General features: G+C 41.0%; 5 protein-coding genes across 5 annotated transcripts in view; 3 read left to right on the forward strand and 2 right to left on the reverse strand.

The window, feature by feature from the left end:
• Positions 1-789: 789 nt before the first annotated feature.
• LOC103274803 (histone H2B type 1-N-like) lies at positions 790-26991 on the reverse strand. The gene is made up of 2 exons (XM_008072232.1): positions 26586-26991; positions 790-868 (listed from the first exon to the last, which is right to left on the reverse strand). Exon 1 carries the CDS (start codon positions 26987-26989, stop codon positions 26609-26611), a length of 381 nt encoding a protein of 126 aa, XP_008070423.1. The 5' UTR covers positions 26990-26991; the 3' UTR covers positions 790-868; positions 26586-26608.
• LOC103274819 overlaps positions 3287-27898 on the forward strand; it is a 29915-nt gene continuing 5303 nt past the window's right edge. Inside the window, exons 1-3 of the mRNA XM_021706018.1 lie at positions 3287-3596; positions 3890-3988; positions 4605-5010. Of these exons, the coding sequence (XP_021561693.1) occupies positions 3287-3596; positions 3890-3988; positions 4605-5010 (815 nt within the window). The remainder of the gene's footprint in view (positions 3597-3889; positions 3989-4604; positions 5011-27898) is intronic.
• Positions 6861-9921, reverse strand: LOC103274801 (histone H2A type 1). Its single transcript, XM_008072230.2, has 2 exons — positions 9519-9921; positions 6861-6876 (listed from the first exon to the last, which is right to left on the reverse strand). Exon 1 carries the CDS (start codon positions 9912-9914, stop codon positions 9522-9524), a length of 393 nt encoding a protein of 130 aa, XP_008070421.1. The 5' UTR covers positions 9915-9921; the 3' UTR covers positions 6861-6876; positions 9519-9521.
• LOC103274802 (histone H1.5) lies at positions 8361-9132 on the forward strand. Its single transcript, XM_008072231.2, has one exon. It carries the CDS (start codon positions 8407-8409, stop codon positions 9079-9081), a length of 675 nt encoding a protein of 224 aa, XP_008070422.1. The 5' UTR covers positions 8361-8406; the 3' UTR covers positions 9082-9132.
• Positions 20766-27787, forward strand: LOC103274800 (histone H2A type 1). Its single transcript, XM_008072229.2, has 2 exons — positions 20766-20770; positions 27289-27787. The coding sequence occupies exon 2, from the start codon at positions 27298-27300 to the stop codon at positions 27688-27690; it is 393 nt and encodes a 130-aa protein (XP_008070420.1). The 5' UTR covers positions 20766-20770; positions 27289-27297; the 3' UTR covers positions 27691-27787.

A 27898-nucleotide genomic window follows, 5' to 3' on the forward strand; every position in this document is an offset into this window, starting at 1 on the left:
GCAGGGTTGATGATTACTCTGACGTGGGAACAAGGAAGAAGGAAAGCTCCATGTTTCCATGTCTCACACTTAAGGTTCTGACCCAGCAAAGGACAATTAAGTAGAAGAAAAAGACTGAGAAAAATAATTTCATGCAGAGGAAAAGACTCTAAAGAGCTAGTGTTTTGAATTAAGGTGTGTGTGTGTGTTGGGGACAGAAGATATTAGAATTAGAAGTAGTACTAATAACTAAACTATTTCTGAACAAAAAACAAGAAAAAATAAATTAAAAAGATGCAAGACACAAACTATAAATCAATTTCAAAGATTAAGCAAAACAAATAAAACAAAAGCAAGTGCCAAGGAGATAAATAGGTGGCATATCTGACTAAAATATTAACAGTTTTGAAGAGGATAGAGCCCAACACTTTAAAGCAAGAACTTTAAGAAACTGCCAATGAGACAACAGTGGGCCAGCAAGCAACCCTCAGAACATTGAAAAAAGTACACCTTATTTATTCATTTTATTAAGAGAAAAAGGGGATTATGTGGAAATGAAAACACTGCCAACATTCTCTTTGAAAAAGTACATCTCTCCTAAAGAGAAAAAAAAAAATACACAATTATTTATCTCAATTAACCAACAATGATTTATTGCATAAATAGTATTAATTAGCATTATTGTTTGTTAAGGAAAACAAAAAAATAAAGTATTTTTAAAGTGCTTAATTTAAATGAACAAGATTCCATGCAGGGAGAAACAAAGTGTCTGATTTAACAAAGTAATTCCCAAGTACTTACACCTCTGAAAAGCATAGTTGCCAATGTTGTAGGAGCAGAAAGCTGTGATCCCTTTCCTCATTTATCATCAGGGTCATAGTCTACACTCCTATAAAAAAAAAGACAGAGAAAAGTATAACGAGAAAAGTATAACATTTATTTAGTCTAAGCTTTATGCAACACGAGAACCTCCAGAAATGAAGACCCAGGGAAAACCATCTATTGCCATGCTTACATCCAGTGAAAAGTAGACAGTCAAGTAAAAATGTGATTAGGCAAAAACAGTATGATCTGTTGTAATAGACTGATTGAGGAAACCTAGCAGAGCCTGCCTGTCCAGATACTTCTTGGCCTTTCTGGGTAGCATTCCTTCCTCCAGAGGAGGGGGCAGGAGTTCTCTCTAATGACGATCTTCAAGGGAAAAAGGAGTGACCTTTCTAGATTTTCTTGCTTTGGTTATGAGGAGGTCTAGTTTCTATGATCTGTCTTTGGGAAGAGGAATTCTGGTTTTTATTACTAGATTCAGGGGAGAATAGTGGCAGGATACAGAAGAGGAGGTGGTCAGAAAGACCTTGCTTCAGAGGTCCTTCCTCCTTTAGTTCAAAATACTTAGCATGCCAAGGTGCCATGCATTGGACTCAGGATCTGAGCCCCCAAAATGTAATTATTCCAAGAGCAAAGAAATGCCAAGGCAATCAAACCAGAGATCTTTCAGACGATGTTACATAGGGGACCTAGGGGACCAGAATTCTATTCCCAACATATGCCACTTGGGTGTAAGGAGTATTTTGAGCTGATTATTTTGAGAAACATCAAAGCACTGAAAACAGAAGTGTCTCTTATGTAAAGACTAAGAAAAAAAAAAACAAACCCAAAAAACACTTGCATTTAGAAAGGAAATTTACCCTTGTAAATATGTCCACCTTGGTTATATTAGAAAAGAAAAATGACTTGAATCTGCATAACAGACTTTACTAGTTAATCTTTATCTTTTATTAGTCTACTCTATATGTTTTTCTTCCCACAATTTATCCCCCCCCCAAAAAGTCCGCCCCTCTTTAAAATAACATATAAGGCCCCAGGTCTATGCATCTCTTTGAGCCTTTACTCCCATTCTGTAACGGTTCCCATGCACATATGTAACAAATATTTTCTCCCTGTTAGTCTGTCTTTGTCAGCTTAACTAGTAGGACCCAGTCATTAAGCCAAAGGGGGAAAAAAGTTTATTCTACAGTTTCCTTCACCAAAGTGACACTCATAAGGTTTCTCAATTAACCAACAATGATTTATATATGTAATACATTCAAGAACAATTGCTGTTTAACAAGGTAGAATGTTGCCTAGTTTATTTTTTTTCTTATAGTTGGCGGGGGATGAAGATTGGTGAGATTAGTCCACCAGAAGATACAGAGTTTACATCTTCAAGGTTAAGCACGTGGATTCCATTTATAAACAGGGAGAGAGAAAAAGGTATCCTAGAAGCTCAATGAGAAATGGATTAAACAGAACTCGAGTATGGGATGTTTTGCATGCACAGTAATTACAATGCACTTGGAGACACTGATTCCTAGAATAAAATTAGATATTTATTCAAAGAGCAAATAATCAATCATTTTTAAACATAAAAGGTGAACATGCTCAGAAAAGAGAAGGTAATCATCCGCCAGAGAAAACTATCAATGTTTCATGGGAGAAGCAGAATCTGATAGTTGGAAGACAAGGCAGGGCCAGAGGAAGGGGAGTCACAGGAGCCACCCAACATTCTGCCGTTGATTGTCTTTCCTAGAATAAATTCATCCCTGGTCTCTGCCCTCTGCACTACACTTGCAAAATGAAAAGACAGGATTTCTGGGTGTAATTGATCTCCTAATTCAACAAAGAGAGAAACCGGAGGGGATTCTAGAAATATTTTCACTCGTTCGGACTCTCTGTAAGAAAATGGAGGTGAAAAGCCGCCTCTCTTCCTCGAACAACTTTGTTTCTAAGCGGAGTGAAAAAAAATTACAACGTCGGTTCTCCCCCAAAAATGTGTCGGCGAAAGAGGAAAAGGAAAGGAACAGAAAGGAAGGAGACAGAGTAAAAGGCAAGGAAAAGGGTAGAGAACCAAATCAGAGGAAGGTGAGGTACCCCACGTTGAAGTTATAGTCAGGCGCCCTTTGTTGCAGTCACTCCTCAGGATGGGCAATTTCACAAATGACTGAGATCACCATTCCTGAGATGGGCTGCTCTATTTCAGTAGTCACAAGGCACTGGAGCAATTAATGCTAAGGAGTGACCGAGAAAAAACAGACTGCAAGGACCCAGACAATTGAAAGCCCTTGCAGCAAAGGGCACCGCAAAACGTTTTAGAATCTGAAGTTTAAGTACCGCCCTTCACATTTTTTTCTTAAAGTCGTGGGTGGGGCTTCAAGTCTGGAAACTAAGCGGATACAGCTGGTGTGAAGAGTGCTCAATCAGGTCCGCCTTCCCCCTATATAAACTTAACGCCTCTAAGACTCGGCACACTGTGCTTCTTTCGACCGCTGATATGTCTGGCCGCGGCAAGGGCGGGAAGGGTCTCGGCAAAGGCGGCGCCAAGCGCCACCGCAAGGTCCTGCGCGACAACATCCAGGGCATCACCAAGCCCGCCATCCGGCGCCTGGCCCGCCGCGGCGGAGTCAAGCGCATCTCCGGCCTCATCTACGAGGAGACCCGCGGGGTGCTCAAGGTGTTCCTGGAGAACGTGATCCGGGACGCCGTCACCTACACGGAGCACGCCAAACGCAAGACCGTCACGGCCATGGACGTGGTCTACGCGCTCAAGCGCCAGGGCCGCACTCTTTACGGCTTCGGAGGCTAGAGGAAGACTTAAATCATCCCATTCTTCAAAGGCCCTTCTAAGGGCCGCCCACGAAATCTGTGAAAGAGCTGTAGGCAATTGATTACAATCTTTGCTTTCCAAAAGTAACTCAGTTTCGGTAGTTACCTTAGTAGCATAACTTTTAAAGTGTTGCTAAGCCTCAGCGGCCTGCCCCCAACATTACAGTCACCTAGTAGTTGAAAGTGGCAGACTTTCTGGCAGACGGTTTTGCAAAGGTTTCAGTGAAGCAGCCGGACTCATTTAATCGGTTTCTTTAACGACAACCGAAAGGGCTGAGTACCTTTGTGTCCGCAGTGTCTGAAGCACTTCAATACGGTCCTTTAAAACTTGCCTACGTGCGCTCAAACTTGACATGTACTGGCAAGCTACGTAGCTCGAATTTCAAACTTGGGTGCTCCCGTCTACAAATAGTTTAGTCCGTTACTGTTCACATTAAGATTGTTTTCTCAATCCAATCATGACATTCAAAGTAGTGCAAGACTGGCCCGGCGCGGTGGCTCACGCCTACAATCCCAGCACTTTGAGAGGCCAACGTGGGAGGATTGCCTGAGCTCACGGGTTCCAGACCAGCCTGGGCAGCTTGGCGAGACCTCATCTCTACAATAAATAAAAAAATTAGCCGGGCATGGTGGCACATGCCTGTAGTTTCAGCTACTTGGAAGGCTGAGGCTGAAGGATCGCCTCAGCCCAGTAGGTCGAGGCTGCGGTGGCTGTGAGCGTGCCACTGCCCTCCACCCTGGGCGACAGAGTGAGACTCCAACTCAAAAAATAAAATAAAAATAAAATAGTGGAAGACAATAGGAGATTTTCAATCCAACATTTTTACAGCATTTTGTTGCATGAAAATCTTAAAGCAGTAAGATCTTTTCTACGTTCCTTGGAGACCAAAGTAGAGGTGGAAAATGTTTCCCTTTCATTAGAGGATTAAACTGGGAACCAATTCCGTGGGTGAGATAAGAAACGCAACAGTCCATTGTCCAATCAGAACGCGAGGGTCGCTATAAGTACTGGTACGACTCGCTGGTGTCCCCATTCGTGTTGAGTAGTCGGGCCTATTTAGTCATGGCCAGAACTAAGCAAACTGCTCGGAAGTCCACGGGTGGCAAGGCGCCACGCAAGCAGCTGGCTACCAAAGCGGCTCGCAAGAGCGCCCCGGCCACCGGCGGCGTGAAGAAGCCCCACCGCTACCGGCCCGGTACCGTGGCCCTGCGCGAGATCCGCCGCTACCAGAAGTCCACCGAGCTGCTGATCCGCAAACTGCCGTTTCAGCGTCTGGTGCGCGAGATCGCGCAGGACTTCAAGACCGACCTGCGCTTCCAGAGCTCCGCCGTGATGGCGCTGCAGGAAGCTTGCGAGGCCTACCTGGTGGGGCTCTTCGAGGACACCAACCTGTGCGCTATCCACGCCAAGCGCGTCACTATCATGCCCAAGGACATCCAGCTTGCGCGCCGCATCCGCGGCGAAAGGGCATAAGCTTTGCTCTATTGGCCCAATGTGTACTGCATCCCAAAAGGCTCTTTTTAGAGCCCCTCAATTGTCACCAAGAAGGAGCTGTTAACTGGTAGAACACAGGTCCTATCCCCACGTCACACAGGTTCCGTGGACCAGATAGTTAAGAACTCAACTGTGTGCGCTGAGAGGTTTACAAACTAGTCAGGTGGTGTGCTAACTTAGTTTCATTACATGGAGACATACTGGTCAAACAGTGGAGAACGGTGAGACACTACTCTTTCAGAAATTAAGCACCCTTGGCGACGCAAAATGGCTGAAACAAGACTGATCAGGTTGTAGTAGTTTCTGTGGGTGATTATGCATATATTTAATTCTGCCACAAAGTATTCCAGCTTATATTTGATAAATGTGGGGTTTTTTTGCTTGTCTGTCATTAAGGAACACAATAACTCATGAATGTTAAAGAAAAGAAAAACCTGTTAACATGGGAGCTAAAAACTGCACATGGTTGTAGAGTGTTAGATAAAAAAGTCTTGAAAAGGTGAGGGGACGAATGATGAGAAATTACCTAATAGTAGTTCGGGTGACAGATAATCTATAAACCATGACTTGACTAGTATGTAACTAACAATTGCACCTGCACCTCATAAATTTACACAAATGAGTAGCAACAACACAAAGTTTACCTTTTTTCTGTTGCAATGCAAATAAGAGTTTTGACTAAAAAAAAAAAAAAAAAAGAAAAAATCCTTAACTTTTTTTTGTTCTGTTTCAATGTAATGTTTAGCAAGCCATGTTAAGTCCTAAGCCTCTGAAGACCTGGATTCTTTACCTTACTGTAGGCTGTCATCTACAAAATGAACCTCTAGTTTTGTGACTCTACCTTGAATATTCACCCTAGGCATTTCATAATGTGTTATTGTCTGTGAAGTTGATTTTCCTAATTTTTTTTAAAATAGAGACATGGATAGAATTAAATCTCAGATGGCATTCTAAAGCTGTTCCTGGTGTCTAACCAATTCTGTCAAATATTTTCAGTAGTTTAAATAGAGTTTTCTCATTGCTCTTCATATGACTATTATTACTTTATTTTACTTTTTACCCTTTTGGGGGTATACGTCTTGATGCTAGGATATGGCAAAGTTGTGTGAAATTATTATTATTGTTTTTTTCTGAGTGTTCTCAAGCAGATTAGTCACTGGGCCTTCCCTTCTTTTTCCCTATTCCTGAATTTACTCTTCTAAAGAGGCTTATATCCCAGCAACTGGCTCCTTCTAATGCTTTTTGGAAACTCTGGGATTTGATTCAGGGAGAGAGAGAGAGGACAAAAATAGTTCTGACCAGTGGAGCAAGAAGCTTCTTCCTACAATTAATTTAGAGCTCCTTTGGGGACTGTCTGCTAGATGCTGGGGCAACTTGATGCTGCCTCTCCCAAGTTTCAAAAATAATCCTCTTCCCAACCGTTCTAGGATTTTCTCACCAAATAGAACCAAGGCTATGTGTCTAGGTTTAAATCCCAGAGCCGCTGGTTATTAGCTGTATAAACTTTGGCAAATTATTCATTCTAAGTATCAGGTGACACAGCTGTAAAATGCAAAATGAATTAAAACCTGTAGAGCATATTTGAAATTATTTCTGGACACTTAGTAGATGAAAAATGAATATTAGCTCTTACTGTTTTAACCCTTCCCCCTTAGGCATGGAGTGTTGGGGGTTTTCTCCCAGATCTTTTGAAAGCTTTGTGTTTGGAAAGGTAGAAAGTGCTCGGTTAGAACAGTTCTAAAGGAGTGAAGACATTTTCTTTCATCCTCAGTTTTTGTTGTTCTGAAAGAGACCTGTAGCAATATTCCTGTCTGTGTGGAGATGTTCACAACACAGCAAAAGGGTCAAGGTAGTAAACAGTTAGGTTTTAAAGGCCATATGTAGTGCTTATCACATATTATTTTTGTTTTTCACAATATTTTTAAAAAGTAAAGACATTCCTTGGTTTGAGGGCCATACAAAAGCAGACCACTGTCCAGATTTGGCCATAGTTTGCCAGCCTAAGAGCTTCTGGAGTGAAGATGAGGTGTTTTAGCTATTTTAAATTTTCATGCACAGCATTTCAGGGGCAAGAACTAAGTGGCTAACTTCATTGGAGATAGGGGTCATCACCTGATCTCCTTTATCATTCAGGCACAAAATCCTGCCCACTACCCTCTGGCTCCCATAAATACCAAACTTCACATCCCTCAAGACACAATCCAATCTTTTCACAATAAGTAGTCAGATATTCTAAAATACGAGTCTGTGCTTAAACACACAAAAATACCCATATTGATCAATCCTGACTGCTTATAGAAAAGAGCATTTCTAATGATGCAGCTTGTTAAATAAATGCTGATAGAAATGTCAGTGGGAGCAGTGAGAAGAACATCTTGCAAACGCAGGCCATCTAAACAGTTTGTGCATTTAAGCCACCCTTGAATAATTTGGGGCAGATTTGAGAAGTTTTTTCTAAATTTAGTTGCTTATAAGTATTTATCTCCCCTATTTTAAAGGTTTTCCCCAGGAACTATGGGAAGCACCTCAGTAAGAAAACACCAAATTTAAATTTGGATTGGTGGTTGGACTCTGAATTCAAAGCTATTTGTATTTCTCCTTAATGCAATGTGGAAGAAGTCACTCTGACAACTAAATTTTTCTAAGCTGCAAAATCCTATGCCCTAAAGACATCAGCACTTTAGAAACTCCTAGTAAACAATCCGTTTTTAAAGTATGTCTATGTTGTTAATGTAGGGCGGTAGGCCACTAGCCACCGGTGCCTGTGTTACTTGCTACAGTTAGAAACAAAGGTTATGCCCAAACTAGGGAACCTAGTATCCATTCTCTTGCAAAAATGAAAGGCCCAACCCACAGATAAATCCTTTTAAGTAACTTTCACTGGATACTTAGTAGACATTTATTGTAACATGCAACTAATACACATCATGCCTTCAGCCCAGTGGATTCTTGTAATAAATTGAAGAGATTTTTCAAATTATCTTTCATCAATTGCTCGAGATTCGTGAAAACACAAATAAGTATGGGAACCTGGAGGTTGTTTTCCTCCTTTGGAACTTCAAAGTGGCAAATTCTATATTGTTGTTTAAAGCATTTAATCAAATTTTGGGAACTAACAAACACAATTTGGAAATCCAACCGCGAGCGGCAGCGGCCCGAGGGCGGTGGATTGGACGCTCCACCAATCACAGGGCAGCGCCGGCTTATATAAGTCCCAGGCCCGAGCACCGCAGCATTGCAAAACTTGCTCTTTGGGTTTCGACTCCTTTCTCCTCTAGCAGTTTCTTACCGCCATGTCGGAAACCGCTCCAGCTGAGACGGCCGCCCCTGCGCCGGTGGAGAAGTCCCCGGCTAAGAAGAAAGCAACTAAGAAGGCGGCGGGCGCGGCTAAGCGCAAGGCGACAGGGCCCCCTGTCTCAGAGCTGATCACAAAGGCTGTGGCCGCCTCTAAGGAGCGCAATGGCCTTTCTTTGGCGGCGCTTAAGAAAGCGCTGGCAGCTGGGGGCTACGACGTGGAGAAGAACAACAGCCGCATCAAGCTTGGTCTTAAGAGCTTGGTGAGCAAGGGCACCTTGGTGCAGACGAAGGGCACCGGCGCTTCCGGCTCCTTCAAGCTCAACAAGAAGGCGGCCTCTGGGGAAGTCAAGCCCAAGGCCAAGAAAGCGGGCGCAACCAAAGCGAAGAAGCCCGCGGGGGCCACCCCGAAGAAGCCCAAGAAAGCTGCTGGGGCGAAAAAGGCAGTGAAGAGGACTCCCAAAAAAGCTAAGAAGCCCGCGGCGGCTGGCGTCAAGAAAGTGGCGAAGAGCCCCAAGAAGGCCAAGGCAGCTGCCAAGCCGAAGAAGGCGGCCAAAAGCCCTGCCAAGCCTAAAGCAGTCAAGCCGAAGGCGGCCAAGCCGAAAGCGGCCAAGCCCAAAGCAGCAAAGCCTAAAGCTGCTAAGGCTAAGAAGGCGGCCCCCAAGAAGAAGTAGGAAGTTGGCGTGTAAGCCCGCAACCAAAGCCCCAAAGGCTCTTTTCAGAGCCACCCTAAAAATCTCTGAAAAAACAGCTGTACACGAAATAAGATATGCCTTACCTCGGGTCCAAACCCCGTAAAAAGGGAGTCCGGGGAAGGAGAGGTAGGGGGTAGATGATGATGCCCTGCTAGGTTGTTTGCAGGGGCGTGACACGGGCTCAGGGGCAGGTTTTAAATATCCGCGCCGTGCTCCGATTGGGGCATTCTTTTGTCCTGTTTGCAGATCAACTTCGGGAAGTTTGCACACTTCCAGTTCTGCAAATGGCACCTAAAGGCCGCAAGGTGGCATGCGATTTAAAATACCATTAAACCAGTGACTTCTAGCTCTTCTGCTTGAAATAGTAAGGTGGCTCTGAAAAGAGCCGTTGGGTTTGGAAGATGGTGCTACACTACACATTACTTGCCCTTGGCCTTGTGGTGACTCTCCGTCTTCTTGGGCAAGAGCACGGCCTGGATGTTGGGCAGAACACCGCCCTGCGCGATGGTGACTTTGCCCAGCAACTTGTTGAGCTCCTCGTCGTTGCGGATGGCCAGCTGCAGGTGGCGCGGGATGATGCGCGTCTTCTTGTTGTCGCGGGCCGCGTTGCCCGCCAGCTCCAGGATCTCGGCGGTCAGGTACTCCAGCACCGCCGCCAGGTACACCGGCGCGCCGGCGCCGACCCGCTCGGCATAGTTGCCCTTGCGGAGCAGGCGGTGCACACGGCCCACGGGGAACTGGAGACCAGCCCGCGAAGAGCGGGTTTTGGCTTTGGCGCGAGCTTTACCACCTTGCTTGCCGCGTCCAGACATGTCAGCAAACTTATCGTTGGTGTGAGTAAAACCTAAATTCAATCAGCCAGAGTGCCACTACTTATAGTCGATACAGAGCGCGAAAATAGAGCTATGCTATTGGCTAAAATTTGTTTTTCTTCAGTCAATGGAATCGAGGTTTTAAATACACTTATGCTGATTGGACAAAGTTAACATATGACGTTTCCAGGACTCACCACTTAGACACCCAAGTTGACTCTACCTCCTTTGCTTAAACTGTGAGTAAACTTACATACTCAACTCTTCCTGTTCTCGAACTCTTCGACAGTACTCTCAAACATGCCTGAGCCCTCAAAGGTCCACTACTTGCTTCTTAACTTCTGGAAAAGATGCATTGTGTCCTTAATGGTGTTTCCAATATTATCTGCTACAAGCGTTTTATGTTTCAAGTGGCAAACATCCAAAACAGCAGTTTTATTATGCGTATTTCAGTTAACATCCACACTCAAATTCGATGCTGAGACTCACCTGTTGAGCAAGTTAAGTTAGTGGCTAGAAAACTTCCAAGGTTCTTTAAGGTAAAAAAATAAAAATTAAAAAATGACAACTCTTATCAACCCCTAATGAGAATCATTAGCTGACCCAGTAGAATGCTCAATGGATTCCAGGTAGTCCAGGTAGTTTTCAGATTTTCTTTTGGAACGTAAATGCTGGGAATATACTTTCTTGCTATTTCCACTATAGGCCTAATTTGCACAGAATGGACTAACCTTATAGAGATAGAGAAAGAGGAAAGAAAAAAGTTAGAACCAATGTAAATCACCTCTTCCCACCAGTTAGGGACGAGATTTGGATCCTTCCTGGCGAATCCGGATGTTATGCAGGTGAATGGGATTTTTCTACTAGTTACTTCCTTTACATTTGTCCTAGGTAAACCAAGGTACTCCGCACTTCTCCCCACCTGCACATCTTCATCTTCATGTTTTCACTCACTTTTAATGTTTCACCACTTTTAATGTTCCACCACTTTAACGTATCATGGCATTTCTGTTTACTATTATTTTCACATAGTCAGAATTGGTTAAGAGTTTAGAATGTAGGTCAGTTTTTTTCCTGAATAAGTTCTACATTTCATCTCTTATTTTTCCCTTGCTGATTTTTTCTGTAATAAGGGTGGGAGGGGATTCTAAACAAAACAGCAATCTTTTTCAAAAGTGGAGAAGGGAGAGTAGCGGGAAGGTATTTTCTCCAGGAGAGAAGTGTAGTCTCATTGCTTAGGCTAGCAGAGCTGTTTTGCCTTTAACAGTATAACCAATGTGGAAATACAAATTCCAAGCATTTTACAGGCTGTCAGATCTTAAAATCTAACCCCTTTGTTGTTTTTCTAGGTATTAATCAATCTTTTCTCATTAAAAGGCTGGGCATCTTAGATGGGCCTGTGATAATAAAAATTACAAAATTTGGGCTGAATTTGTGAGCTCAGAGACCAATGGGCTAAGAATTAAGCAGCCAAGTGTGTAAACAAAGCCAAATACTGTCCCCTCCAGCTTCCAAAATGTTGCTGGGAACACACACAGAAGTCTATTTCTTTACTATATCAACCAACATTATTTAATCTGATATCAATATTGTTAATGACACAGTCAAGAAATTGACTATTAGGCTCACAAAGGTACGATGATCTCCTGGAATGTGCCTTATAGCTGTTCTCTTTTTCTGTGAAGTCACTGTTGGTCCACCATCCAAATCCTATCTATCCTTCAAAGCCAATCCCAAGTCTTACTTCCTCTGAAGATTTTTAATGATTATTCCACTTTGCATTGTTTTCTCTTCTTGAAGCCTTCAGAGTTTCTTTCTTCCTGTTTGAACTTTTCCCACACACCTATATCCTGCCTATGTAAAAGCAGGGACCTTACTGTCATTCCTGTACCTTTGCACTTTCATCTTCTTTAAACCCAAGAACCTCAAAAGTGAATTTTTTTTTTCTAGGCAGTGTTCTCCTTAGTCTTTAATATTTTTGTTTTGTAATCCATTTGTAACTAACATTGTCTGTCTTCTCTTTTATGGTTGGCCTATGGGATCTATGCTGATACTACTTCAAGAGGTCCACTTCAAGAGGTCAAGTGATTTCTTTGAAACTTAGTTTCAATATTGTGAATTAAAGATAACAACAATTCATAGTCATTTGATTGTTGTGAGGGTCAGTAAGAATGCTTTGTGAATTGTGGATTACTACACGTTTTGCATTAAAGAGGAATCTTACATATTTATTTGGTATTAAGACTTAGGACACCCTCACCTACTCATCAAACTGAATCACAAAGGTCAGTCCATCCAGCATTGACTATAGTTATTTTCCCCCATTTCATATTTTATCTCAGTAGATATTTGTTGAGCACATGCTATGTGCCAGAATCTCTTCTAAGTGTCAGAAATATTACAGTGACCTAAACAGGCAAAAAGTCATGCACTGACAAAATTTATTTTCTAATAGAAGACAAATACTTTTTGTTTTCTTAAAGCAGGATTTATTGAGAAGACAGAAAATCTCCCACAGTGGGAGGGGACCCCAGGGGGTTGCTCACAAACACATTTTTAAAAGTGTGTCAGAGAATATTAAATGTTTGGAAGGAAAACAAAGCAGAAAAGCTTTGTATTTCTCATTTTAAATAAAATTAAAGAAAATTCATCAAGAAGATTAAATTTAATCAAAGATAAGGAGATGAAGGACTGGTCTTTAGGGAAGATTATTGTAGGCAGAATAAAGAATAAGCAAGCAGAGTCCCTGAGATTTTCAGAGAGGGAGAGATACTTGATGTTAGTCAAGGAACAGCAAGGTGGTCAATGTGGCTGGAACTGAGGGAGCAAGGAGAAAAGTAACTGGGAGTGAAGCAACAGAAATGGGGAGGAAGCTTTCAGAATGTATAGGGTCTTATATAAAATTATAATGACTTTGGATGGTAGTGTAATATATTTCAAATTCTTAGTAGCTATAGAAAGTTGTGGGTGTTCTATGATCAGCTGTACTTATTTCAACCCATAACCCTAGTCTTTAAAGACACAATATGAAGGCACTCCATGTGTAAGTGTCATTTTACTTCTCTGCTCTCAACAGTTGCTTTTTGTTCCAGAAAAGTCCCTTCTCCACAACCTCCACAAATGACTGTGGGAGAATCATCAATTTGCTTCCAGTTGAGGGAGGGGGGCATCAGAAACCCCACAAACTTGAAATTGTGACAAATAAGAATGTCTCAAATATTAAAGTGATGCCCGCCATTTGACACGTGTCCACTCCTGAATTTAAGTCTTCTGATACTTCTATGGATTTGCAGCTATTTCCACCTGTGTCTCAGGTCAAGAGAGCAAAATCTTGACTCCTCTTTAGTGGTCCATTTTCCATATAATTAGGTAATAATCAAATGGTCCTTTCAATTGTATGCCAATTTTATATCCCCCATGTCTCATTCCTCTTTCAAGCAATGGTTCTCAACTTTAATCGTACATCAGAATTGCTGGTAGAACTTTGGGGGGAAAAATACCATTACCTAGTCCCTACTCCAGAGATTCTGATTTAATTGACCAAGGATGGGGTCTGAACCAGGTAATACTATAGCTGGGAGGGTTGAAAGACACATTATTCTGTGCCAACTGTAGGAAGCAGTCTCCAAGATTGTAACAAGTGACACGTCTTCTGGTATTTGTGCCTTTGTGTAGCCATTGCACATTTTACCAGGGTTGGTTAATAGTCTCAGTTCATCTTATTAGGAAGGTGATGGCTTGCAATAGCCTTTTGAGACTGCTATCATTCCACACCTATTTTATGCATTAACAAACTAATAAACAGAGCCCACCCAGATAATTATTATGTGCATTGGGTATCATATGAGGGAAAAATAAATACCCTTAGCTCCAGTGATATTTAGAAGCTTACAGACCCTCTGCATAGGGGACAGAAGAGGAATATAGACAACTTAGGAGAAAGTAAGTGATTTTTGGAAAGATGAGTGGGCTCTCTGAAGAACAGATGACTGCATGTGACAAACTTTGTGTAGAATTGACTTCCAGTCTCCTCTTCTGTGATAAGAATTCATCTTTCCTTATTAATGAGATTCCTAGGGAAAGGATTCATGACAGTGGATTTCCTTTTGGAGGGTCTGTCTATAGGCAGGTAAAAGGAGATCAGAGAAAGCCCCACCCTGCATTTGCTCTCCCCCAGTCGCCTTCAGTGTGACATCTAAAGTAACATATTTTGAGGTGACATTTCCTGAACTTCTTCAAAAGTGACAGGCAGCTATCAAGTCAAAGAAGTATCAAGAAGCTATCACAATAAAGGTAGAGCAAGAATCAGACAAAGAAAACCCAGAATATTTTTCTGAAATAAGGAAAATCTCCACATACTATTATGGAATGATCTTCAGGATATATGTTAAGAATACATACATAGCCGGGCTCGGAGGCTCAGCCTGTAATCCCGCGCCTTTGGGAGGCTGAGGTGAGTGGATTGCCTGAGCCCGCGGGTTTGAGACCCGCCTGGGCAGCAAGACCTCATCTCTACAATAAATCAAAAAATCAGCCGGGCGTGGTAGTGCATGCCTGTAATTCCGGCTACTCAGAAGGCTGAGGCGGAAGGATCGCTGGAACCCAGCAGATGAGGCTGCGGTGACTGGGAGCGGCCACTGCACTCCAGTCTGGGCAACAGAGTGAGACTCCAACTCAAAAAAAAAAAAAAAAAAAAAAAAAAGAATACATACATACATACACATGTAATGATAAAACCAAATATTTTTAGTTATTTAGCGCAATCTCTAAACATCAACAGCAAAATTAAGTAAATGGATCTGTATGTCCAGATGGTTGCATAAGCGAGCAGAAAGGGATATTCCAAATAATTTGAAAAACAGTCATTTGACTATCCCTGATGTGATATACCCTAAGGAAGCACTTCTCAAACCTTTCTGTGTCCCGCCCCACTTGGAGTCTTAAAAAGTAATGAGGATTCAAAGTTTGTGTTTCTCTAGGTTTAATTATTGACATATTGAATTAACTATTAAAGATAAAAATATATTTATTTTGTTAATTCATTTATAATAGCAATAATGATCCCATGTGTGTTAACATGAATAACAAATTTTATTTAAAATGACTACATTTTTAAATTAAAAAATAAGTAAGAAGAATTCTACATTTTTGCAAGTCTCTCTCCCTAATGTCTTGTTTAATAAAAGACAACTGAATTCTTGTATTTGTTTCTGCATTCAATCTGTAGCAATATAGCTGCCATTTGAAAATAATAATGAAAAAGGAAAACAAGTGTCAGGATTATTATGAAAATAACTTTGGCCTCACTGACCTGCTAAATGGGTCTCAGGGAACTCAAGAGTGCCCAAATCACATTTTGAGAATCACTACTATTGTTGACATCAGTGTCCTTAGGACAAAAAGAAATCAAACACTGCATTTATTTATTTAGTAACTATATCGTAGGTGGCACTGTTGAGTATGGCTACACCAGAAGCTGATGCAGAAGATAATATGAGAATGCCTTGGGAATTAGTTTGGATTTCCAGCAATACCAGTCATTAAAATGAAATGGCTGAAATGGTATTTCAGTAAACACAGCACCAATGAGTTTCCCCAGGAGTTCTTTTTTGAGCCTTGATCTATAGCACTGTAGGAGGTGGGGCTTTGCCCAATGTAAATAACAATAGAAGCTTAAGAGCACAAGGATGGGGGCTTCCTGAGAAAAGACAAATCACAGACACACAGTGGCAGCTTCTTATACTGCCCCTCATAGTACTTGCTCTAGTTGATTATCATCCTGGACTCCTGGCTTTTTCCATGCTGAGTATATTCCGATTGACAATTACAATTGTTCTATTTAATTATAGTTCTCAAATTAGCAATATTAACAAAGTGGGCATTCTTTCAGACTTTCTTGCCTTTCTCTCCTACTTTTGTTTTCATTACTATTTCAAACATCTGAGGTCATCCTTACTTTTAGTCATCATGATGTATGTCTTAGACCCATTAGGATTTTCATTGCCTGAAAACTTGTACAGTAATCAGAGCTTCAAGAACTTTGGGTTCTTGACTAGAGATCAAAATCTTCATATGAGAGTTTATGTGAGATAGCTCTTTGTGAGCACTGATGCACCTGACTGACTTGGGGAAATTTGAGACCACTTTTTAGAGACAGATTAAAACACTGCCTTTTAAAGGATAAGTACATGTTACTCTTTTCACTGAAAATCCTTTATCTTGTCGTAAAATAAAAGTTTTTTAAAAATTTAACTTACTTTTATTCCTGACCTAAAATTTTCAACCCTTACCAACATTAATTTACCATAGTTTGGGTTGTTTATTTAACTAATGTGTTTAAATAACAATATTCTTTAAAATTTTAGAAAGCACACAATGAACTTTTATCCATGTATATATTTTTTAAATACCCATAACACATTAATGTTTTTAATCATTCTACTTTGAACTTTTGGAAGAATCAATATACTACACAGCATATATGTCATTACTAGGTTTTCTTTTTGCAGTTTACACTTCCAAATGATTTCCCCAGTTATTATTATCTGTATACCAGTTATCTGAAAAGAAAATGGAATTTTAATTTTTCCAACACTCTTACTACAAGGGAACACGAATAAACACAAAGGCATTGACTGTCTCATTTATGATTATTCCATTAACGCTTTTAAATATAAGACAAATAATTTATTGAGTGTATATATGTATAAATAGCTTTTGGCTCTTAAAATATGTAGCTAAAGCCTCAAAAGATTGGGCCTATCTGTATTCTCCATCTCACTGCTATTTTGTATCATGAGCATGAAATAATGTGACCAAATACAAATATCTTAATATACACAAAATTTCTTAATATTGACTAGTTTATTTTCAAAATATCAATTTAAAATGTGGGAAACAATAATTAAATTAAGATCAAGCTGCAATGCAATCAGATAAATATGAAGAATTTTTTTAAGTCCCGTGTTATATTTATACAATGCTACATCTAAAATTTCAGTGGAATTACTTATATAGTTCCATATTCTTGAAACATCATTGCACAAGAATCAACTAGTAAAAGACACTGGTATATTTGGATTATAATGTAGTTAGGTCCAATTACATATTCACATCACTATATATGTTCTCCTAATATTGAAGTTATTGAGTAACTTACCTACTGATCCCTTACCTAAACTAAGATATAAGAGCCCTCTCCTCCCTCCTTGGGGTGCTCAGCCTGGGAGCATTAGCCCACTGAGTTGTGCCAATGCTAATAAAACTGCTACTTCCTAAGATAACCTCGGTGTCAGGGCCTCTCTGTGTTCCTGCAACAATATGGTTCCCAGAAAGATATGAGCCATACCTATTCAGCTTTGAATGTGAAGCTTTAAGCAGATTCAAAGATTCTCCCTTCCCCCATCTCAAGACCTTAACCTTAGAGACTTTTAATGGTCAATCACTAATTTATTCCTTGAGTATATTGTAAATTAATCATATTAGGTCACCTATATATTTTTTCATATGCAATTTGAGTAAATGGGAAATTCTGCATAAATTGATTGACAGAATAGTATATATATATTTTTTTTGGTCTTAAGTAACAAGGTATTTCTGAAGTTTACTAGCTAAATGGATAAGAAATAAACAACTATAGGTCAATTTATTTATGCCTCTATATCCTGGAAGGGAACTTAAAGATCATTTTATTAAACCTTACTTTTATTTACAACTGAAGAAATGAAAACCAAGAAGTGTCTGTGACAAGCATGCTGTTATACTATAACTCAGGTCTCTGGTGTTTCTCTCCAGTGCTTATGGTGTGTGTACATGTGTGAGTGTGTGTAGAAAAAAAAGCAGGAGAAGGGGAGAGAGAAAGTGGGGGGGAGAGGGAGCATAATTCTATTTAGCACATAATTAGTGAGTGTCTATACTAGGAATGGAAGAGTCAGGAAACACGTAAGGTTCAGAAGGATCAGACTATAAAAAAGGAGCCAAATATTTAGAATTTACAGATACATGAGGTATTGAAACATTTATTATTAATGAGGTTTTGTGTAAGCCACACATTGGAGACCCCTTGAGTTCTCTACTCAGAAAAAAAAATAAAATCCATGGCTGTTTTGCCATCTGATTGGTGAGCTACAACTGTGACTAGGCCTTTGCATCCCATAACTATCTCACAGGCCAAAGTAGGAGAGAGCAGATATATGAAGATTGCTCATACTTGATTCAGATAGTGTGGTTCTTTCAACCCATTTGCACATGACATGGCTAACTTGCCTATTTTTCCCTCTTGCTTCTCTCTGTGTGTTTTAATTGATTTTATAAACTGTAATTTGAGTGTTTTACTGCATAGTCTGTAGACCTTTCTGTGCTGTGTCCTCTGGGAGAGCTAGCATGGGACTGTATTTGGAGGCTACCAGGATATCAAGGAAATTTCTCACATAATCCCAATAAAGATTCTCTGTCATATAAATGTGAGAGAGTCACCTCTGGACAGCAACCTGCAGGAAGTGAGGAAAAATAGTGGAGATGCATTTAAGTCAGAGGGTAAATAAAGCCAAGGACTGGCAGGGGCACAATGCTCAGGATGTTTGAAAAATATTAAAGGGGCCAGGATGGCTGGAGTGAAGCAAGCAAGGGGAACAGCCTTAGGAGATGGGAACTGACACACCACTGGTGCCAGCATATGCAAATGCTCATAGAGCAAGGTAAGGACTTTGGAAGTTTCTGAACCAAGGAAGAGATCATCTGACTAAACATTTTAGAAGTTACTCCAGTTGCTGGGGGAACATAGACTGGAGATGCACAGAGATGGGAGAAGGCACACCTGGTAGAAACTACTGCTGCAATCAGGAGAGAGGAGGTAGAGCGTGGAGTAGGATGGTGGTGGCAATAGAGAGAGTGTAAAGAGTTCCCAGTCTAAATCTATTTATCCCTAGGTTACTGCCAAAAGCATCTTCTTTCCCAAATTACTCTACACACTTCTAATGAATTAAAATATCTAAAATGTCACTTTCCTTGTTAAAACACTGTTCAAAGTAATACTTCCCTTTCCCCACAAATGCATCTAGACTACTCAGCCTAGGCATTCTATTTTTTGAGAGCTGATAGCTGATGTCTGTTTTGAAGAATCTGTCCATTTTGTTCAATCTTACTGACTCAAGACCCACCACATTAAATCCTGATATATAGATTTTTATAATATATAAAGTTCCTTTACATAGTGTCTGTTATGATGTCTTTTCTTTAGGACAGTGACCATGTTCTTTTGAATTGACTGTTTCTCTAAGGACATACTCGATGATAACTGAGTCCCTGCCTCCATGCCTCTCCCTGGCCCCAAACACACACTAATTTTATTTCCTTTCCTTCTAATCTCGTACAACAAGTCAGTAGAAAGAACATGAGAACAGAAAGTAAATTCTGAGATTTTTCAGAGTCTGTTTCAGCATAAGCAGTGGCAATATGCTTATCTTTCCAAGAAAATGTTCCTGCTCCATGTCTAGCCGTCAGGTTCCAAAAAGGGGAAATCTTTAACATCTCTCAGACTGATTGAACAGAAAGAAGACATATCTGTGTATGAAGTGTATGAAGTGTTGCTCTTGACCAGAGGAGGGCAGCTTCTGAGGCATCTGCAGTGAGGTGACTATTGCAAAACCCCTATCCAGTAGGGCACTATAGGGAGCTCCTTCTTTGGGATCAGTATGGTTCTGCATTACATTTTTAGAAGGGTTGAGCTTTCATATGTTCTTGAGGTCTAGAATACATGTAGGAATTCTAATAGGACCCCACAGAATTGGTCCCTACTTGTATTTCTGTGTCCTTCTTGTCTTTTGTTGTTTATTGGACTAAAACCGAATGAGAATCCTATAGCTGCGTAGATCAAAGTCAATGGGGTGCTATAGCTACAGATACAAAGCTTTAATAAAAGATGAGCTGGACTAAACAAAAGTAACTGGGGAGGACTTTCGTGTTAGTGACCTTTTGCTATCGCAGTCTGTCCACCTCTTCTCCACATTAAGACTCAATGCTCATTCACATGTCCACAGGTAAGCAGCTGAAAAGAAATGGAGTTTGGAGCTACCCAATCAGGCTCATGGACAAATTGGCCTACCTACTGCAGATGCCTCTCACATTCTTTTCTTCTGTAACTGATATATCAGCACTGAAAATTATTTCTGGGGACAATCCAGCATTATTAGCGCCTTCCAGTCACTTTCAGCTTTGATGTGTCCTTTATGCAGCTTCTGCAATGAAAATAATGTCACTGTTCTCATAGATAAGCTTTTTCAGAGATTGGCAGAGGGCATGTTACTGACATTTAGGAAAGGATCAGGGATGCTAGGTGTCCTATAAAGAATTGCCTCATGTGATGCATTACTTCTAAGTATCTCAAAATCCATCTGAAGGTGAAAAATCTAAAAGTCTGAGCCTACAACAAAATTTCTGTTACACATAAGTAGGTGTGTGTGTGTGTGTGTGTGTGTGTGTGTGTGTACAGCTTCTTTTTTTTTTTTTGAGTTGGAGTCTCACTCCATCACCCAGGTTGGAGTGCAGTGGCACACTCACAGCCACCCTAGCGTCGACCTAATGGTCTCAGGCAATCCTTCTGCCTAAGCCTTCCAAGTAGGCAGAACTGCAGGCACGCACTACCATACCCAGCTAATTTTTTTTTTTATTGTAGAGATAAGGTCTTGCCAAGTTGCCCAGGCTGTTCTTGAACCCATGGGCTAAGGCAATCCTCTCACCTCGGCCTCCCAAATTTCTGGAATTATAGGCTTGAGCCACCGTGCCAGGCCGTGTAGTTTAACATACACCAAATTTTCCGAGAAAATATCACTTTACAAATTAATAAAAGATTGTATTTTGTTCTGTTCTAATGTCACTCAAGAGTTACTCGCCTTTTTAAAAAAATCACATCACTGAGAGTAACACCCTTTTTGGTATTTGAGTCCCCTGAGTCAGTTGATTTGGTCTTTTGGTATTCAGGATGATTCCACATAGAGCTAGAAACATCTAACTACTTAATTATGCTTTCTAATGTGGGGCCCAAGCATTTAATGTTGAAGTTATCTTCTTTATTATTAAATTAACTATCTCTTATTTAGCTTTTATATCATATTAAGGTGCTTTATCAGTTTTGGGGGGGGTTGAGTCAGAGTTTCATTCTGTCGCCCAGGCTGGAGTGCAGTGGCATGCTCAACAGCCACTGCAGCCTTGACCTGCTGGGCTCAGGTGATCCTTCTGCATCAGCCTTCCAAGTAGCTGGAACTACAGGAGCGCACCACCACCCCAGCTAATTTTTTTATTTTAGAGATGAGGTTTCACCAAGTTGTACAGGTTGGTCTCAAACCCGTGGGCTTAGGCAATTCTCTCACCTCGGCCTCCCAAAGTGCTGGGATTATAAGTGTGAGCCATCGCGCCTGGCCAGCTTTATCAATTTTTAAAGTTAAATATTGTTACCTAAGTATTTAATTTAAAGCTGAAAAAGGAGCCATAAAAATATATATAAAAAGAGAGTTTGATGATTAATAGGTGTGCAAACCACTGCTTTTTATAAATTTTCATCTGTAATCCCTGACTAATGAGGTAAATAAGCCTTGACCTCACAGGACGTCAATAAACAAAGATTACAATGTCCACTACCACTATGACTCCCTGTCCTCTACCCTTGTGCCTTAAGAGTTAAAGATTCTCTCAAAATCAATACACTGGAAATCTCGGTATTTTCTTATATCATTTTCTAATTTCTCCATCAAAGATAATCCCTTCTCTCTAGTATAACCATAGAACTTTGGCTGAGGCATTTATTTTTTCCCTCTATCAGTGAAAATTCTTACCTGCTTGCCAGGGGATGGGGTTATTTGTTCTTATAATCTATCCCTACCTAGTTCCTAGCATTGTTCTTTGCACATTCAAGTCCCTAATTCTTGTTAAGTTTAATTATTCACATTCATTGACCCTGTAGGAATACTTATGTGTATGTTCAACTCTATAGGAATCGACAGAAAATTTTTATGATTATTCAAGTCTGAAAAAAATTCTTTGTGTTTTGTTTTGTTGTGTTTTGGTTTTTGGTACTACACATCTGCTTTACCTTATGCAGCATACCAACAGGTACCACCTGTTAAAAGGAATTCAGAAATGCATAAACTGGTCATCTCCAGAAGCAACAGATGTCTGAGATGCTTTGGAAATTTATGGATGTTGAGATTCAGGTTTTTTTCACATCAAGTAATCTAAATGTAATTCTGATGAATTGTGATCTACATTAATTTAACACGTCCAATACAATGTGGTAACTGAAGGATGGTAGGCTGCGTGAAATCTAGAAATCAGTGGAAAAGATTTAGCAGTATGTTTCTTGCAATCTCCTTGGAAGTGAGTATTCAGTTTCTGAAGAGGAGGACATAAATTTTTCTTGGCTAGCAAAGGCCATTTATTCAGGTAATGTAGCTTGGGGAAAAAAAGTATTTTAGGATCAGATTCATATGTTTCTATGTTCTATTCTTTTTCCTTCTTGTCTATAGATTGTTCTTTAGGGGAAAAATATTGACCAAAAATTATGAACAAATTTGACAAAAAATATTGACAAATTATGTGGACTCTTAAAACTACTATATAAGTTTCAAGTGAAAACAGTAAAGTGACATCCTGGTTTGAATTATATCATATCTATTTCCAAGGTTGATCAGCAATGTCATAAATTCATCAAGATTGTTTCAGAAAAAAAAAAAAAGAGAGAGAGAGAAAGTTGAAGCTCTCCAAGGTGTAAATAACTTGCAAGATTTTGCTTTGAGTTATTTATTTATTTTTCTCTCTCTCTGTTTTAAGAACTTGCTAAATAATGGAGTTTTAGGGCTTGGTATGTGAACTTTGTATAAAGGTGGTAAAATTCCTTCTGCATGCTTCTTTCCATTCTTTACACAGATTTTAGCTCCTTTCCTCCTCCATTCTACTAGATCCCTCATCTCTTTTGACAATTTGAAGTTGTTCAAGCAACCTCTTACATATAAACATAAATATAGGTGTATATAGATTATAGATAAGTTCTTCTCTCCTGGATTTTATCTGCTGATCCCCTCATTCTGTAAAACAAGCCAACACCAGAATTTGCTGCTAATTATCTGTATTGATGTGGCAGGAGAGGGGTTGGTAGTAGTTAAAAGTACTTCCTTTTGAAAGCCAAGCTACAAGCTCTAAAGACCCACCAGGCTGGTTTTGTTTGAAAAGGCCAAATGGCTAGAGACTGATGGCTTTTGTGGAAATGCAAAAGAGTAACTAATTCACAGACTTACCCAAAACACCTCTTCTGAAGTTGATGGTTTACAACCCTGCGGTTCCTAGAAACCACTAGTTCTTTGAAAGATCTGATTTTTCTGAACACCGCCTTATAAATTCCAAAGGAGATGTGTAATCGCTCAACAAGACCTCCCTCCCTTACCTAAACGAAGGCATAAGACCCCACTTCTCCCGTTCTGCGGGGCTCGATTTGGACGCATTAGCCCGTCAAGCCCACTGAGCCCGCTGGTGTAATAAAGTGCCACTTCCTATAATAGTCATGATCTCTCTGTCTTCCCGCTACAGTATTAATGGAGAGGTTCAAATGCACCTGTGCTATGAAAAGTCATAATGAAGTAACCCAAATGTACTGTGAATTTACTGTCCTCAAATAGAAGTATATCTCTGTTCTAACATAATTGGGAATATATATTTTGTATTTATGTATGTGTTTGGTTTATGTATATGTACATAACATATATTCAAAACATACATGTGCATATGCATAGATACACAGTTTCCAGGGAGATGTTTCAAAGATTTTTGTGGGAAACTGAGTAGATGCGGGGTTTACAACACCTGATGGAAGACCAAGCTCAGCCAGACCCTAATAGGGAGGGAGAAGTAGAGGGGAAGAACATTTAATTAACTGGATTTTATGAAGAATAAATTCTGTTGAGGCAAGTTAGCTAGTGCAGGTTAGGGATAGATAGATACATATCTTGTAGGCAGGTTTTAGAAAGTGTCCAGACATCCTTTCTCCATGCTGAACAGCCCTGTGAGCTGGAATCAAAAGCCATGATAATGAGACCCCTTTTAGCTAATGAACTTAATTAAAAGAGTCTAGCAAGTCTCCCTGGAAAAGATAGCCCATTCCTCCCACTGGAAGGTGGAGAGATGTCATTCTCTCTGGAGCAACTGTTACCTGTGCCCCACACACTTTAGCATATCAGTTGCTGAGAAAATATATCTAATTTCTTAGTTAAGAGCGAAAGCGCAGTCTTTACTCTTTGAGAGTAAAGGCCCGTATCAGGCCTTTCTGGTAGAAACTTCCACCTGCCCTTTCTTTCTCTCTTCTTCTCCCTAACAAGCTTTGTTTTAAAAATTTGCTGGTCACTCTAAAATTCATTTTAGGGTTGAGCCAAAGACTCCACCAGTTTCATGCTGCAACCCGCCCGGCATCACTATCAATTCTCGGCTAAATGCAGATTCAATGTACATCAGATAATGTACAGAAACCAACTGAAATGAAGCCCGATCAGAATCCTCCGAACCCTTCGGGGAATCAGGATTCTTGGTTAAGGGGCCTTAGTCTACAGACTCAGGAGCAAGGAGATTGACTGTTGACTCTTAATTTTAACCCAAGCCCTGAGTTCTCTGAATTCATGAGCCTTTTTGATGGCCTCTATCAGTCTTCTTTGTCTCTTCCACTTATTTAAAAGAAATGAATAATATTTAGAGAAACAGTATTAGGTTAGTGTTTCTTATTTATAAGTTTTTCCTCATGTCAAAGTACATGATTTCTAGAACTTATTTTAATATAAGGATTTTTTCTATTATATTTCCCAGTACAGTATTTGAGACATAAAAATTTAAAGTACAAAACAAATTATATCAAGCACCCACGACCCCTTGACCAAACTTCTAAACCCAAAACTAGAATGTTGTCAACAACTTGTATTTGTATCTGTGCTTTTCCCTATCCCTTTGCCCTCCCTTTGTCACTGAGGTAGCTACTGCCTTATATTTTAAAAATCTATTTCTTAAAAAAAGATTCATCACAGATGTGCTTCTGTATACACTTGAGCAATATATAATTTGGCTCTTAATTTTATAAAATGGTATCAAATATGCACCTTCTGAGACTTATGCTTCTGAAATTCAGCTGTGTACTATGTAGTTCATCTTCTCTGTATAGCATTCCACCATGTGAATGCACCTTAAGAAATGCATATATTTCTTTGACCACGAACTTGTGGTTGCTTCTAGTAATTTGCTATTAAGAATAGTGCTTTTCCATTCTTGTATGCCTCCTGTTGCAAGTGTGTAAAATATTCTCTCAGGAGTCAAATTGTGGAGTCATTGAAGTACCCTAATTAGATAAAAAGGTATTACCAAAAAACCTTCAGCAAATTCAACGCAGTTTGTAAGAGTTCTCACTCTGATTCCTGGCAAAGACCAGAATAGATTTGTTTTGTTTTTTCAATAGAGACAGTCTTGCTCTGTAGCCCAGGCTGGAGTGTAGTCACCATCATAACTCATTGCAGCATGGAACTCCTGGGTTCCTGGGCTCCAGCGAGACTTCCACTTCAGCTCCGAACAAGCTAAAACTACAGGCAAGCACTACCAGCCTAGCTTATTTTCTTTTCTTTTTCTTTTTTCTTTTTAAGAGATAGGGCCTTGCTGTGTTGCCCAACTAGAACTCCTGACCTCAAGCGATCTTTCCATCTCAGAGTCCGAAGAGGCTGGGACTACAGAGATGAACCACCACACCCGGCCAAAACAGTTTTAGACATGCCATTCTTAAGGGCTTAAAATGGAGAGACTGATTTTGATATCCTGAGTAGGGAGTGGGGGAACAGTAGGAGGCAGCCTTTCTGCTCTACTTTTTTAAGTTTCTCCCAGTTAACAGAGTTATAGTTAATGCAGGTGACACAGAAAGAAAACATGGAGCAGACCCTAACAGGAAAAGTGGAGGGCAGAAACACATTCTGGTCATAAAAAGGAATTCCACTCAAGAGAAATAATGGAGTGGGTAAACGGCAGGATTCCTCCCACAAATCCGCAATGTCAAGAATGTTCCCAATTAGAACACTCAGAGAAAACAGCGGTCAATTTTCAAACTGCCCGCGCAGTGCCTGGATTGGCCAACACAAACTCAGCCCCTGTTGGCGAGTGAATTTGAATTTAAATCTTTTCCCTCTGCCTTTCTACCTTAATGTCTGTCAAATCCAAACTGGGGACAAGGAAGGGGAAATAGAACCTCCTACAGAAAACTTAAAGTAAAGGCGATTTGTACGTTTCTGTGTGTACCAAATGCTTCATTAGTACACGTGAAAATTAGGGATAGAGTGACCAAAGCACTATTAACTATATTTACCAGTTGACAGTTAAACGAGTAGATTTTGTTTGGGGAGGAAAGGCATTGAATCTTTCCCTTACTAAGTTTGTTGAAAAACCTACGCCTTCTTGATAGAAATCTACACAAAAATTGTCGAGATTTGCTGCATCACGTAGTACGTTGTAGTGTTAATTTCTAACAGGTCCCAAATAAGGAAACAAGGAAATTGTTTCTTAGTGGCAAACAGGAAATACTCGCTGTAAGAAAACTGAGTGCCAGTTCTTTTTGGGAAGAGTGAGTGGCTCTAAAAAGAGCCTTTGGGGTGTGGGCGGAAGACTGACCGATAGTTCTGGGGCGCGCGGGTTCACTTGGAGCTAGTGTACTTGGTGACGGCCTTGGTGCCCTCGGACACGGCGTGCTTGGCCAGCTCCCCTGGAAGCAGCAGGCGGACCGCAGTCTGGATCTCCCTGGAGGTGATAGTCGAGCGCTTGTTGTAATGCGCCAAGCGCGAGGCCTCCCCCGCGATGCGCTCGAAGATGTCGTTGACGAAGGAATTCATGATGCCCATAGCTTTGGACGAGATGCCGGTGTCGGGGTGGACCTGCTTCAGCACCTTGTACACGTACACGGAGTAGCTCTCCTTGCGGCTGCGCTTGCGCTTCTTGCCGTCCTTCTTCTGCACCTTGGTGACTGCCTTCTTGGAGCCCTTTTTCGGAGCAGGAGCGGACTTTGAGGGCTCAGGCATGGTTGGGAATAACTGCCAAAAAGCTCGAGAAGAAGAAGAAGGAATAGCTGTATGTTTACGCCTCACAGCGTCTTATACAAAAGAGGGAGCGTCAAGTTGTGTGTTTAATAACTGGCGAGTCCCGGTAACGTCATTTCTCAACTTAGCCCAATCAAAGTAACGGTATTTCAAAACTACGATTCCATTGGTTAAAGGGAAAATGTAATTTTAGCCAATGGTATAGCTTCGTTTTCGTGACCTCTACTTACTATAAGTAGTGGAGCGCTGGTTCTTACTTAACGTCATACGGTGGCTGCTAGTTACTCACTATGTCTGGACGTGGTAAGCAGGGAGGCAAAGCTCGCGCCAAAGCCAAGACCCGCTCTTCCCGGGCCGGCCTCCAGTTCCCCGTGGGCCGTGTGCACCGCCTGCTCCGCAAGGGCAACTATGCCGAGCGGGTCGGCGCCGGCGCGCCGGTGTACCTGGCGGCGGTGCTGGAGTACCTGACCGCCGAGATCCTGGAGCTGGCGGGCAACGCGGCCCGCGACAACAAGAAGACGCGCATCATCCCGCGCCACCTGCAGCTGGCCATCCGCAACGACGAGGAGCTCAACAAGCTGCTGGGCAAAGTCACCATCGCGCAGGGCGGCGTCCTGCCCAACATTCAGGCTGTGCTGCTGCCCAAGAAGACCGAGAGTCACCACAAGGCCAAGGGCAAGTAGAAATCTGGAAGAATTTGCTACTCATACCTTCTATCCAAACCATAAAAGGTTCTTTTCAGAGCCACCCATTTTGTCACCAAGTGGAGCTGTGCTGCAGTGTTATTCAACATTACCTTTGTTTTACAGTTGACACACCGAGAAAGCGAAACCAAAGCGCTCCCAGTGTTTTAGGGTAGCAAGAAAACTTAAATGCCGATCTCTGATCCTT

This window comes from Carlito syrichta, unplaced genomic scaffold, assembly GCF_000164805.1.
Source record: "Carlito syrichta isolate Samal-C Ts95f unplaced genomic scaffold, Tarsius_syrichta-2.0.1 Scaffold314889, whole genome shotgun sequence".
Classification (NCBI taxonomy): Eukaryota; Metazoa; Chordata; class Mammalia; order Primates; family Tarsiidae; genus Carlito; species Carlito syrichta.